A 13,264-nucleotide genomic window follows, 5' to 3' on the forward strand; every position below is an offset into this window, starting at 1 on the left:
TCACTCTGAAATTTTCAAACTAAAACAGTGAACAGTGACAGTGTTCTTCTGGTCCACATTAAAACTCAGCTCTGAAGTTTTCAAACGCTCATCACAGAGGTGTCCCCACTGTCTGTAGTGTGGACGGAGCCACGCGTCTTTGATCGTACAATTGCGATGTGGTTTTAAAGCTTTAAAGACGTGTGTGTATATTTTCAGCTTCACCTCACTTTCTGTTTCTGGAACATGGGTGTGTGTGTGTCCAGGTATTTTATGTGTACCTAAAGCCGGGATTCTCTGCAAAAATTTCATTATGTCTCATAATGACAATAAAACTTCTTGAAATCTTGAAATCTTGAAGGTAATACTAATGTTGTGGGGCCCTAAACCTGTTTACACAGTCACAAAAGCAAGTCCCCATAACGTAAATTACAAGATTAAATTAGGTGAAGATATGTTTTAAGGTTAGGGTCAGGGTTAGGATTGGGCCAGTAGTAATTGTGGTTAAGGTTAGATTAAGTCTCCAGGAAATGAATGTAAGTCAATGCAATGTCCCCTCAAGTCATGAATGTCGAACATATGTATGTGTGTGTGTGTGTGTGTGTGTGTGAGGAGGAGGAGGAGGAGAGGAGGCGTGGCTGGAGTCTTAAGGCAACAGGGTTATCGCTGCAGGGGCGGAGAGTATGAACAAGCACAGATACACACTTATGAAATGGGTATGAATTGAAAACTTCGGGGTGGGGGGGCGGGGCATGCATCTTAGCTTCAGGAGCCACGCCTTAAAAAACAAACAAACAAACATCCATCGTCAGAGTCATGCACACAAACGTATTTACACAAAACAAAAAAAAACAAAGTGAGGATCTTTTGATCAAAAAAATTGCGGTATTTATTTAAATATAATAAAGTCATTCTTTTTATGTTCAATTCAGAATCTGAAATCGCTTTGTATTAAAGGGGACATATTATGCAAAATCAACTTTTTAACCATTTCAATACTTATATTTGGGACACTGGAGGCCCTACCAGTTGCCAAAGTGTGGAAAAAGAATACTCAGTCCTTTTTTCGTAGTCCCCCTTAGTGTAAGTTTAGGCGATAAAACACGCCATGTTGAATTCCCTGCGCTTATGACGGCAGCATGCGCATTTCACCGCGAATGTTACCACCAGTAAGTTTACTTCGAGAGCTCCACCTTAGCTCCACCTTAGCTCCACCTTAGCTCCACCTTAGCTCCACCTTGTCCCTATAAAATGCGAGAGTGCAGGCGAGGGAGGAAGAGCGGTATTATGTCAACGCAACGCGGAGGGACAAGTGTGCTGTTGGTGGCTGCACAGTGGAGCACAGTGTTTTACACAAACTTCCAGCCTCAGAGGATTTTATATATGAAGCTAATGTGCCGGATAAAGTCAGCAAACGTGTGTTCGCACCACTTCACATCAGACTGCGGCCAGCGGTCGCCGTATTTAGTCAGCGACCGTATTTCACCGATCACATAGAGCTCATAACTGACCATTCTGACACGTCCTAATTAAAAATATTTGTTCAGTACGTCCTCCATGACTGGAGCACAGACTCAGTCTGATACAGTCACATACAGCGGCAGTTTATGCAGCCATCAGCGGTGCTGTCCCTAAGTGTTTTAACTGATTTACAGTTCGGCTTGCACTGCACTGATTTACAGTGCAGTGGCACTCTCGCTGTTTCCGCGCACGCTGCCATATTGATATTGTCAGAGAACTAGTGGAGGGAGGGGGAGAGGAATGGAGCGGAGGGAACAGGAGCTGAGCGAGTGAGCGCTGTAAAAAGAACAAATCAGAAACCCCCTGGAAGAAGTGGGTGTGTGTTTGCCTGTGTCTCATTTGCATATAAAGGGACCATGCACAAAACCGAGCGTTCTGAAAGGGGCGGGTTGAGCAGGGTTATTGCTGCTATGGTGCTTCACCAGGGAACTATTTTAACATGGGAAATAGGGTATAATATGTCTCCTTTAATGTCATTATTTATTTTTATTAACATTTAGAAAAACATGTTTTTGTAGCTTTGATTTTGTGTTTAAATCAAATGGAGCAAATGGAAAAAAAAACATAAATGGATATTTAATATTTAACATTTCTGGATAGCGCTTGAATTGTACATCATCAACGAGCTTGTCTCACGCGGAGTTAGCGCATGCTAATAAATGTGAACATGACGAGACAAAAAAACAAAACACCAGCAACAAACTAACCAAACCATTTTAAAGGTTTTTTAAAAACGGGCACAAAATGTCTGCTGGGTTTAAAGGCTGGCGACTGCACTTTGTATTTGAAAAGGTGTTCAGTATTAACTTAGTTTAGAGCGCGAATCTGTTTTGTTACCATTTGTTTATTTTTAATGATCAAGGACCTTTCGTCCCTGCGTCTTTTGTTAACTTTACGTTTTTAAAATAAATAAGTAATCTTATTTTCCAAACACAACCTGGGTTATTTGTTGTTGCAGCGTAACACAACAGTTAAAATCCTCAGGATGTGTCGCGGCACGGTGGAACTTACCCAATGTTTCGCTCCATTTTCGTATGGATCATGTGACGCCATTGTATCGGGAGCGAGCGAGTGCTGAGTCAGTGAGCGTTTGCCAAACAACACACGAAAAAATACAAATTCTGTTCTCACATCAAGTTTCGGCAAAATCTGTTTCTTTTCATTTGATTTAAAAACAAAATAAAATGTAAAACAACCTTTTTTTGGTTTTTCTGAATGTGAAGATAAACAAACGATGAAATAAACTGTTTGTTTTTTTGATTCTCATTTGAAAATAGAAAGAATGAAAGAGTGAAACTGAGTTTCTGAGACATTTAGTTTTTCTCCGTCTTACGCCGACCATCGTCTTCCTCTCTCTCTCTCTCTCTCTCTCTCTGTCATTATAGAAACACAAACATCGGATTCAGTATGTGTGTATGTGTGTGTGTGCGTGTGTGTATGTGTGTGTGTGTGTGCGTGCATGTGTGTGTGTGTGTGAACGTAGAAAAGGTGAGACGTCCTGTAAACAGCTTAAGTGGAATGTACCGTGTGTGTGTGTGTGTGTGTGTGTGTGTTACATGGCAGTGGAGTCAGTAGTGGTGTGTCCCTTCATGATTTGTGTGTGTGTGTATGTGCGTGTGTGTGTGTGTGTCTCTAGCTAGGCCTGTTCAGGACGCTCGACATGGATGGAGCAATGGGAGGAGGCGGGGCCGTTGCTGTGACAGGGGAGGCGGGACCGGAGCTCTCGTTGCCGTGGGGAACGGGCCCGCGGCCGCTGTACTGGCCGATGAAGGACCCGTCCTCGTTGAACTGGATGTCCACACTGTCTCCGTACTCAGCCAGAGAGTCGTCGCTGCCCAGTTTACTCTCACCGCACAGCGACGGCTGACTGTCACTGCGCTTCTCGTCTCCATCACTGGAGGGCGACACACAAACAACAACAGTGGGTAAAAATGTAAACAAGGCTGAGTTAGTAGTAAACTTTGCTGTGAGCGCCCTCTGCTGCTCATTCACATTTTTATCTCACTGTGAGACAGACTTTTCCAGCAGGAAACTGAAGTTTGTAAACCACTCACTCTCCCACACCAAAGTCCATAGAGAAAATCAGTGACACAGGAGCTACTGGTCTACTGCTGCCTCGTGTGGTCACTTTGGTTCACTGAGGTCAATCTGAACCATGGATTTCAAACACTGAAGTGACAAAATAATATATCTGAACGTAGTGATGGAGGCAGCAGTGGATCAACAGCTCCTGTGTGTGATGTTAAAATCACTGATTTTCTCTATGGGGTTTGGTCCATAGAGGACCAAATCACACAAGAACATGTACGGTGAAAACAAAATGGCTGATACAAGGAAAAACAGATTTTAGCCACTAAATAAGAGACTCAACTAATAAAATCTATGTCAGATCAAGTCTACGATGTCTTCAGAACACGTTCACGTCTTTATCTCACTGTTTTGGAAACCACTCACTCTCCCACACCACAGGAAAAGTCTGTCTAATAGTGACATAAAGACATGAACATGTTCTTAAGACATCGTAGACTTCAGTAGAAATCTTAGGATTTTATGCTGTGAGTTTTGTTAAAGGTCCAGTGCATGACATTTTGTGAAATTGTTTTATTTGATAGACATTGGAGATAAAATAATCAAACTTAATACAAATACCTCATTGTATGAATAGTTGTCTTTCATTAACCCCAGAATGAGCCTTTTTATATTTATGTAAAGGAGCAGGGGCAGCTCAAAAGGCTACACAGGATCAGAGAGGTTAGACATGTTCACCTGGAATCATGTATTTTACACACTGTACCTTCAAGTGGCTAAAATCTATGAGAGTAAAAACCTGAACTAACACTTTCCCCAAAAAACAACAACAATAACAAAGTCCACTCAGTGACACAGAGGACAGACAGAGGACATGCTGGGACGAGGTGGTGGACGATGGTCCTCACCTCTCCAGAGATCTGCAGCACAGCATTAAAGACGGTGAAAAGAAAAAAGAGCTGAGCTCAACAGGCAGATGCTCACTTCCTGTTATTGTGAGCTAACAAAGGCTAACATTAGCTTCTTCTCAACTGGAACACGGTCAACAGTGACTCAGCATCCAACACAAAAGATTATGTAATACAGTGACTCAGCGGTTTAATGAGATGTTCTTATACTGTGTTGTGACTCAGCGATTTAATGATATGTTCTTATACTGTGTTGTGACTCAGCGGTTTAATGAGATGTTCTTATACTGTGTTGTGACTCAGCGGTTTAATGAGATGTTCTTATACTGTGTTGTGACTCAGCGGTTTAATGAGATGTTCTTATACTGTGTTGTGACTCAGCAGTTTAAAGAGATGTTCTTATACTGTGTTGTGACTCAGCGATTTAATGAGATGTTCTTATACTGAGCAGTGACTCAGCGGTTTAATGAGATGTTCTTATACTGAGCAGTGACTCAGCGGTTTAATGAGATGTTCCTATACTGTGTTGTGACTCAGCGGTTTAATGAGATGTTCTTATACTGTGTTGTGACTCAGTGGTTTAATGAGATGTTCTTATACTGAGCAGTGACTCAGCAGTTTAATGAGATGTTCTTATACTGAGCAGTGACTCAGCGGTTTAATGAGATGTTCTTATACTGAGCAGTGACTCAGCGGTTTAATGAGATGATCCTGTACTGAGCAGTGATTCAGAGGTTTAATGAGATGTTCTTATACTGAGCAGTGACTCAGCGGTTTAATGAGATGATCCTGTACTGAGCAGGGACTCAGCGGTTTAATGAAATGTTCTTATACTGTGTTGTGACTCAGCGGTTTAATGAGATGTTCTTATACTGTGTTGTGACTCAGTGGTTTAATGAGATGATCCTGTACCGAGCAGTGACTCAGCGGTTTAATGAGATGTTCTTATACTGAGCAGTGACTCAGCGGTTTAATGAGATGTTCTTATACTGAGCAGTGACTCAGCGGTTTAATGAGATGATCCTGTACTGAGCAGTGACTCAGCGGTTTAATGAGATGTTCTACTGTGAAAGAGATTGTGTGACATGTGACAGGAAATGACAAGAAGCTCACCTGTACTCTCCAAATGTCTCGTCTTTCATGGGCCGAGCTTCAGAGTCCACTTCCTTATCTTCTTTGTCTTTGACTGTGAAGAAAAATCTCAACATCAGTGTGTGTGTGTGAGAGAGAGACTCTGTGTGTGTGCGACACTGTGTGTGTGTGTGTGTGTGTGAGAGAGAGAGAGAGACACTGAGTGAGCGTGCGTGTGTGTGTGTGTGTGTGTGAGAGAGAGACACTGAGTGAGCGTGCGTGTGTGTGTGTGTGTACCTGCGTATTTTCCTCCCCTGCTGCGTTTGATCAGACACAGGATGAGCAGTATCAGCACCAGCAGCACAATGGCGCTGATGAGTCCGATCAACCAGCCTTGTGCGGCAAAACCACCGGGCATGACAGACGGTCCTGTTTCACATATAATCAATCAATCAATCAATCATACTAAATGTGTAAAAACATTTACCACCAACGTCACGACTACATGACACCTGGTGGTGGCGCTAATCAGGGGAATGACGGTAAAAGAGAAGCTAAGTGACGGAATATGAAGAAAACAAGACAGAGAAACATGGTGACACTGTTATTATTGTCTCATACTGATTATTGCTGACTCATGATATCATGATATAAATGAGTTTGTTGTTATGACTCAGGTACAGACCAGATCCCACAGTCCTGACCACCTCCTCCCACTGAGTCTCGTTTCCATGGAGAATCATCAGGTGGTACTCAGTCCCTGGTTGGAGGCCGGGCAGCATGAAGAAGCCCTGTGTGGAGTTCACCAGCTCTGACTCCTCCCACTCACCCCCGGCTGTAACACACACACACACACACACACACATACACACAGAGGATGAGAGGATGTTCCTCAGGCCGATGTTGAGATGTTTCCACAGCAGTGATCATCTCACCGCTCTTCCTCAGGTATCGCACATGGAAGCCGTGGTTCCGGTCTCGCTCTCCAGGAACCCAGGTCAGGTTCAGCGACGTCTTTCCCTCAACGATGGTGACGTTTGATGGAGGAACTGAAGAAGAAGGAGGAGAGGAGTAGGAAAAGGAAGAAGTAATAATAATGCAAACCAGGCTTAAAAACGGCATAATCCGCATATTAAACAGATGTGCGTGTGTGTGAGTGTAGCTCCACCTCCATCCAACAGGGTGGCGCCCCTGAGCACGGCGGGCGGTCCGTCTCCAGCGGCCGTGCGTGCGATGACTTTAAAGAAGTAATGGCTGCTCGGGTCGAGCTCGTCCAGCTGGATATGAGTTACATTGGGGTCACTGATGAACTCCATCTGCAGAGAACTGGTCCTGCTGTCCACGTCTACACACACACACACACACACACAGGTCGTCATGGTGGTTTTGAATCAGAACAGGATTTAAATGAATGAATGAATGTTGCCTCTCACCCTGTTGATACTGAACCATGTATCCCAACAGAATCCCGTTGGCCTCTAATGGAGGAGTCCAGAACAGAACCAGGGATCTGTCTGTGGGACTGTCAGAGGTCAGGGACGCAGGAGGTCCAGGAACTACACACACACACACACACACACACACAAACACGTTTGTATAGCAGTCATAATGAGGACATTCACAGACACCCTAACCATAACCATCACAACCAAGTGCCGAACCCTAAACCTAAAACCAGGTCTTAACCCTGAAAAAGACATTTTTAGAGTGTAAAGTTTTTTGGTCCTCACAAAGATACCCATACAAGAACACACTTACTGACGTGAGCTTTAATAGAAACGTGACTCGTTCACTCGCTCACACTCACCCCCCTCTGGTGTAGTGAAGTGGTGCGGTGGCGAGCGTGGCCCCGCCCCTTTGCTGTTAAAGACGGCCACGGAGAGTTGGTAGCGGGAGAAGAGTTTCAGCCCTGTCACTTCCTCTGACGTCTTCTTGCCGTGGACAACCACCACTCTGTCTCTGTCCGTCCCCCCCTCTGACCTGTCCTCGCTGTCCTCACTGTCCTCGCCGTGGTGCTGGTGTCCAAGAGACCTGCGACCTCGTCCCACCTGTGGACCCAACCACCTGACGAAGATCTGAGGGGGAGGGGCAGGAGGGGGGGGATATAAAACTGATCATTCTAAATATGACACTTTGACCTCTGAGAGTTTTCACTAACATTTGATTCACTTTTTGACTCATTTTGTAAAAACCAAAAAAAAAACAGCAGATCTTTAATTGAAATAACTTCATTTAATTAACTTAAAGGGATAGTTCAGGATTTTTCAAGTATAAAGGAGGTTGAACTGCGGATTGAGAGCTTCAAACTGTAGGGGGCAGCATTACAGTCTGCTGGAAGTTATTAACAGAAGAAGAAGAATTATGGACGTATATTCAGAGCATCAAGAACAAGGATGAGACAGAAAACATGGAAAAACAGATTTTATCTCACTGAAACCACTCACTCTCCCACACCAAACCCCATAGATAAAATCAGTGATTTTAACATCACAGCACACAGGAGTTGTTGATCCACTGCTGCCTCCATCACAAAAGTTCAAAATTCTTATTTTGTGAACTTGGTTTATGAAATTATTGGTTCAGATTAACCTCATGACACAATGACCACACGAGGGCAGCAGTAGAACAGCAGCTCCTGTGTCCCCGAGAGATAAAATCACTGATTTTCTCTATGGGGTTTGGTGTGGGAGAGTGAGTGGTTTACAAACTTTAGTTTCCTGTTGGACAAGTCTGTCTAACGATGACATAAAGATGTTTTCATTTTAAGTCTTTTGTTAAGTGGTTAAAAAAACATTATGATGTCAGTTTTTCCTTTAGAACAAAGATACAGAAACTAATTACACACATTAAATTATTATGATATAAAATGTGTTTGGTGAAAAACACCTAAACCTCGAACTCGCAATGTTTGAAATCAGCCACACGGTGGTGCCAAAACAACAAGTCGCTCCTTGAAATTCAGTGTTTCTTCACCTTGTACCCAAGCAGCTCCCCGCGGACGTTCTGCGCCTCGTTCCACTTCACTCTCACTGAGCGGTCGATCACCGTGGTCTCCACTCCAGAAGGTGCCTCCTCAGGCTCTGAGAGGAAGTGCAGGAGTCACATTGACCGTCAATAAAAACAGGTGAGCCACACGGCATTTAGCAAATCATGAAATCTTACGTGTCTGATGGTTGTTATTGATCAATTTTAATGTACACTATATAAATAAATAAATATCTTATTTCATCAAATGTTTACTTTTACTCTGTTTACTTTGAAATGTATGTGCCTGTATGTGTCTGTTTCATTTTCTCTGTAAATTGATTCATGGTCTCGTCTCTTTAAGTTGTCACTCACACATTTACAATAAAATGATAAAAATGTATTTCAATAATTCAGTAATTTTTCTGGTTAAAGTTAAGAAAATAATGTTTTCTTTAACTGTGAAGCACCAGATAACGTTCTTAAATAAACTATTTCATGTTTACAGAGACGGACAAGGACATAAATAAACAAATTAGCTTTGTCCCTGAGAGTGAGACGAGAAGATAGACACCTCACATGAGTATGTCCCTTCAATCTCATGTAGCACCAAACTTAGCTTAGCATGATGATTTGAAAACATAAACTGGATACGCATTGCATTCACATGTAGTTTTTTTTACAAAAACACATTATTTTGTCTATTGTTACTCTATCACAGAATGTTGTGACGTGTTCGGTGGACGTACCGTCTTCCCCCGAGTATCCAAACTTGGGCTCTGGTCTCGGTCCTTCTCCAATTGAGTTAACGGCCTGGACCTTGATCTCGAACGGCGTGAACGTCCCCGTGTTTTTCACCATGAGCGGCGGCGACTTCACGTAACTTTCGTACCAGTGCACGCTGTCCCCATCAGCCTCCCGCCACGACACCCTGTACTGGAAGTCCTGGCCGTTGTGGAAGTGTTTGTCCAATTCCTGTAAAAAAAAAAAATGAGATAAAAAAAAAAGGTCATTATTCTGATCATGTTTCTTTTTTCTTTTTTTTTTCTTTCACCTTTAAAATTACTACTACTCACATCCCATGTAATGATCAGACTCTTCGGGTCTGTAGACTCACTGCGAACATTCGTGGGGTTTGTGTCGGGAGCTGCACAGAGACGGACAAGGACAAAAAATAAACAAATTAGCTTTGTCCCTGAGAGTGAGACGAGAAGATGGACATCTCACACGAGTATGTCCCTTCAATGTCATGTAGCACCAAACGTAGCTTAGCTTTGCATAAAGATTTAAAAACATAATCCATATACACTGTGCATTCACATGTACTTTTTCACAACCTCTGAACTTTAAAAACACATCTTGTCTTGATGCTGTACTAATGGCTGCTAACAGCAGCGTCACATTCTTCTTGTTTAATGGGTTTATTTTCCCTCACGTGTGTGGTGTGTGTGTCTCACCAGCAGGTGACGTGCTGTAGGTGTCCGACATTGCGCTGGGCTCGCTGGGGCCGATCTTGTTGACGGCAACGACACGGAAACGATAGGTGCAGAAGGGGCGGAGCGTCAGCTGCAGGTGGTTGAAGTCGCCGGGTACTTTCTTCCACTCCTTCCACTTCCACTTGCTCTCGTCTGTGTGCTGCTCCTCCCTCGCCTCCACGATGTACTCTGTCCATTATCATCATCATCGTCATCGTCAGTATGCATTTCCAACAGATGTTTATGTAAAGTTAAAGGTTAGTTCAGGAGTGGCTGCCAGACTTAAGCTACTTGACAAATGACTCAGCAAATACAATTTATGTCAGTTTAATGTCTTAACTACTACTGTGAGACTTTACCAACAGGAAACTGAAGTTTGTAATGCACTCACTCTCCCACACCAAATCCCATAGAGAAAATCAGTGATTTTAGCTCACGGGGGACACTGCTGCCTCGTGTGGTCACTTTGTGTCCCTGAGCTCAATCTGAACAAAGATTTTTCAAACTTTACATTTTACAAAATAAGACATTTGAACTAAGTGATGGAGGCAGCAGTGGATCAACTACTCCTGTGTGCTGTGATGTTAAAATCACTGATTTTCTTTATGGGGTTTGGTGTGGGAGAGTGAGTCCATTACAAACTTCAGTTTCCTGTTGGTAAAGTCTGTCTAACAGTGAGATAAAGATGTGATCATGTTTGTGTGTGTGTGTGTGTGTGTGTGTGTACCTGTGATGGGACTGTTGTGAGACTGTCCTGGGATCCAGCTCAGTGTCAGACTTCGGTCTTCAACTTCATTCAGAGACAAATCCTTGGGCGGGTCTGGTTGTGCTGAAGGTCAGATAGAAAACAGTTAAGAGTCTCACTCTTGCACACGCACACACGCACACACACACCCACTCACCTATGACAGTGATGGAGCCTCTGTCCTGCACGTTGTCCAGGTCAGTGATGACCTCACAGGAATAAGCTGCTGTGTCGTCTGTTTGGACGTCTTTGATTTTTAAGCTTCCGTTTGTTGAGAAGGTGTATCTACACACACACACACACACACACACACACACACACACAGCAGTTTAATTAAAGGTCTATAACACACATGTTTTGCAGAATGATTCCCCGCCTCTTCCTCTCAGCAGCCAATGATGTGCTGAACATCAGAACTTTCTATCTTTTTATTCTCTTAATAATCCGATTTTTTTTGTAATATTCTGACTTTTTATTTATCCTAATATTACGACTTAATCTCGTAATATTCTGTTTTTTCTTGTAATATTTAAATTTTTTATTTATCCTAATATTCTGACTTTTTTCTTGTAATATTCTGACTTCTTATTTATTCTGATATTACGAATTTTTATATATCCTAATATTCCAACTTTATTCGCGTAATATTCTGACTTTTTTCTTGTAATATTACAACTTTATTCTCATAATATTACAACTTTATTCTTCTAATATATTACTCTTTTAATATATATACGGTTTCATTCTTGTAATATAAAATGTACTTTTTTCTTGTTATGGAACACACCGATACAAAGGATTAACTGTAGTGTCCTGTGTTCACCACCAGGTGTCTCCACAGACACAAACAGGAAGTGCAGTCACACCTGTGTCCGTGTGCATGCTCCAGCCCGGACTCCTGCAGCTTCTGTCCGTTCTTCCTCCACACCACCTGGGGGCGATGCAGCCGAGAGTCTTGGAGGAAGTGACAGTCGAGCATGGCGCTGTTCCCCCGGAGAACGTGCAGGTCCTGAGGTGGAGTCACGATCATCGTACGGTCTGACGGGAAACAGGAAGTCACGTCAAACATTCATGTTTTCATTTCACAGAATTAACAAAGCAGAAAATCTAAATATATTCTGAGAAATATAGAGATCACATTACAACTTTATTATTTATATTAACTCTTATAATATTACAAATTTATTCTTGTTACATTACGACTTTTTAGCATAATAATAATACGACATTTCATCATTTCTAGTAATGCTACGACTTTTATCTATTGTAATATTACGACATTATTCTTGTAATATTAAGACTTTTTATCTTGATAATACGACTCTTTAGATATCATAATATTACGACTTTTTATCGTATTTTATGACTATATCTTTTGTAATTTATGACTGTTTATTGTAATATTCTGACTTTTTATCTATTGTAATCCAACTTTATTATTGTAATATTACGACTTTTCATCTTATTAATAATATACAAAATTTTATTGTAATATTCAGACATATTAAATTACTCCTTCATTCTTATAATATTGCGATGTTTGATCCTAATATTACAACTTTTTCCGCTACCCTAATATTACAGCCTTTTCCATGGACTATTGCAACTTTTTACCACAATAATATCATAATGTAGGACGTAATATATCGTAATACGTAAGTTTGTGAATAAACTGACTGTAAACTTCCAGGTGAGCAGCGATGGAGATGTTTGTGTCTTTGACGGAGCACGTGTATGTCCCTCTGTCCTCGTGTCCAACATCGGACAACTCCATGGTTCCATTGGTCAACAGAGAGACACGAGGGTCAGAGAGGAGAGGGACAGAGGTGTCCCCGTCCCTGCAGAGGACACACACACACACACAGTGGACAGAGCATCAGTATCATTGATTAGAACCAGAACTTAATGAACACAGTCTGTCAACAGGAAGTCGACCGATAAAGTTTTTTTCTACCATCGATAATTGACAATAAACACACAATCACTGACTAAAGGCCCACAGCCTCGGTACTGCAGGTGAACATAAATACTTCAGGTTTTAAAGGTTCATACCATAAAAATACTTCTTCCTCTAATTTCTTTCAACTCAGCAATGTAGATGTAGTGCGTGTGTGTGTGTGTGTGAGTGTGTGTGTGCGTCTCTCACCATGTGACGTGCGGTCGTGGAGAACCAAACGCGTCACAGTTCATCCACACGTCTTTTCCCTCCACGACTCTGTAAACGACTCCATCAGACGACAAGATCTGAGGAAGAAGTTCTGTTGGCAAGAGAGACAGAGACACAGCTGTAAGAGGACGACCTTTGACCCCGCTGTGTGCATGTGTGTGTGTGTGTGTGTGTGTTCTCACCGATGACGTAGACGAAGGAGTTGACGAGGATAGAGCCGTGTTTGTTCGTCGCCTCGCACTGATAAACTGCTGTGTCAGCAAACACCACGTCTTTGAGGATCAACACGCCGCCGGAGACGCTGGGCCGAGGGTCCTCGTCCACCTCTGTGTGAGTGAGTGTGTGTGTGAGGGGGGGGGAGACAAAGAGACAGAGGACGTTACAACCCAACCACATCTTTGAGTTT

At 42.5% G+C, this 13,264-nt stretch overlaps 1 protein-coding gene across 3 annotated transcripts in view; it reads right to left on the reverse strand.

Moving 5' to 3' along the window:
* Positions 1-2,632: 2,632 nt before the first annotated feature.
* The window catches only part of LOC131468474 (neural cell adhesion molecule L1.1-like), a 30,049-nt gene continuing 19,417 nt past the window's right edge, over positions 2,633-13,264 (reverse strand). For 2 of the 3 annotated variants that reach the window (XM_058642770.1, XM_058642768.1), the window contains 19 exons: positions 13,041-13,184; positions 12,838-12,949; positions 12,369-12,529; positions 11,558-11,729; positions 10,849-10,976; positions 10,674-10,775; positions 9,929-10,135; positions 9,548-9,618; positions 9,221-9,446; positions 8,481-8,587; positions 7,315-7,582; positions 6,941-7,063; positions 6,676-6,852; positions 6,443-6,556; positions 6,193-6,342; positions 5,805-5,936; positions 5,550-5,622; positions 4,437-4,448; positions 2,633-3,394 (listed from right to left, as the gene is read on the reverse strand). In XM_058642770.1, coding sequence (XP_058498753.1) covers positions 3,133-3,394; positions 4,437-4,448; positions 5,550-5,622; positions 5,805-5,936; positions 6,193-6,342; positions 6,443-6,556; positions 6,676-6,852; positions 6,941-7,063; positions 7,315-7,582; positions 8,481-8,587; positions 9,221-9,446; positions 9,548-9,618; positions 9,929-10,135; positions 10,674-10,775; positions 10,849-10,976; positions 11,558-11,729; positions 12,369-12,529; positions 12,838-12,949; positions 13,041-13,184 — 2,741 coding nt within the window. In that variant the 3' untranslated portion in view covers positions 2,633-3,132. The remainder of the gene's footprint in view (positions 3,395-4,436; positions 4,449-5,549; positions 5,623-5,804; positions 5,937-6,192; positions 6,343-6,442; positions 6,557-6,675; positions 6,853-6,940; positions 7,064-7,314; positions 7,583-8,480; positions 8,588-9,220; positions 9,447-9,547; positions 9,619-9,928; positions 10,136-10,673; positions 10,776-10,848; positions 10,977-11,557; positions 11,730-12,368; positions 12,530-12,837; positions 12,950-13,040; positions 13,185-13,264) is intronic. The other variant, XM_058642769.1, reaches the window with a different exon arrangement.

Source organism: Solea solea, chromosome 11 (assembly GCF_958295425.1).
Source record: "Solea solea chromosome 11, fSolSol10.1, whole genome shotgun sequence".
NCBI lineage: Eukaryota > Metazoa > Chordata > Actinopteri > Pleuronectiformes > Soleidae > Solea > Solea solea.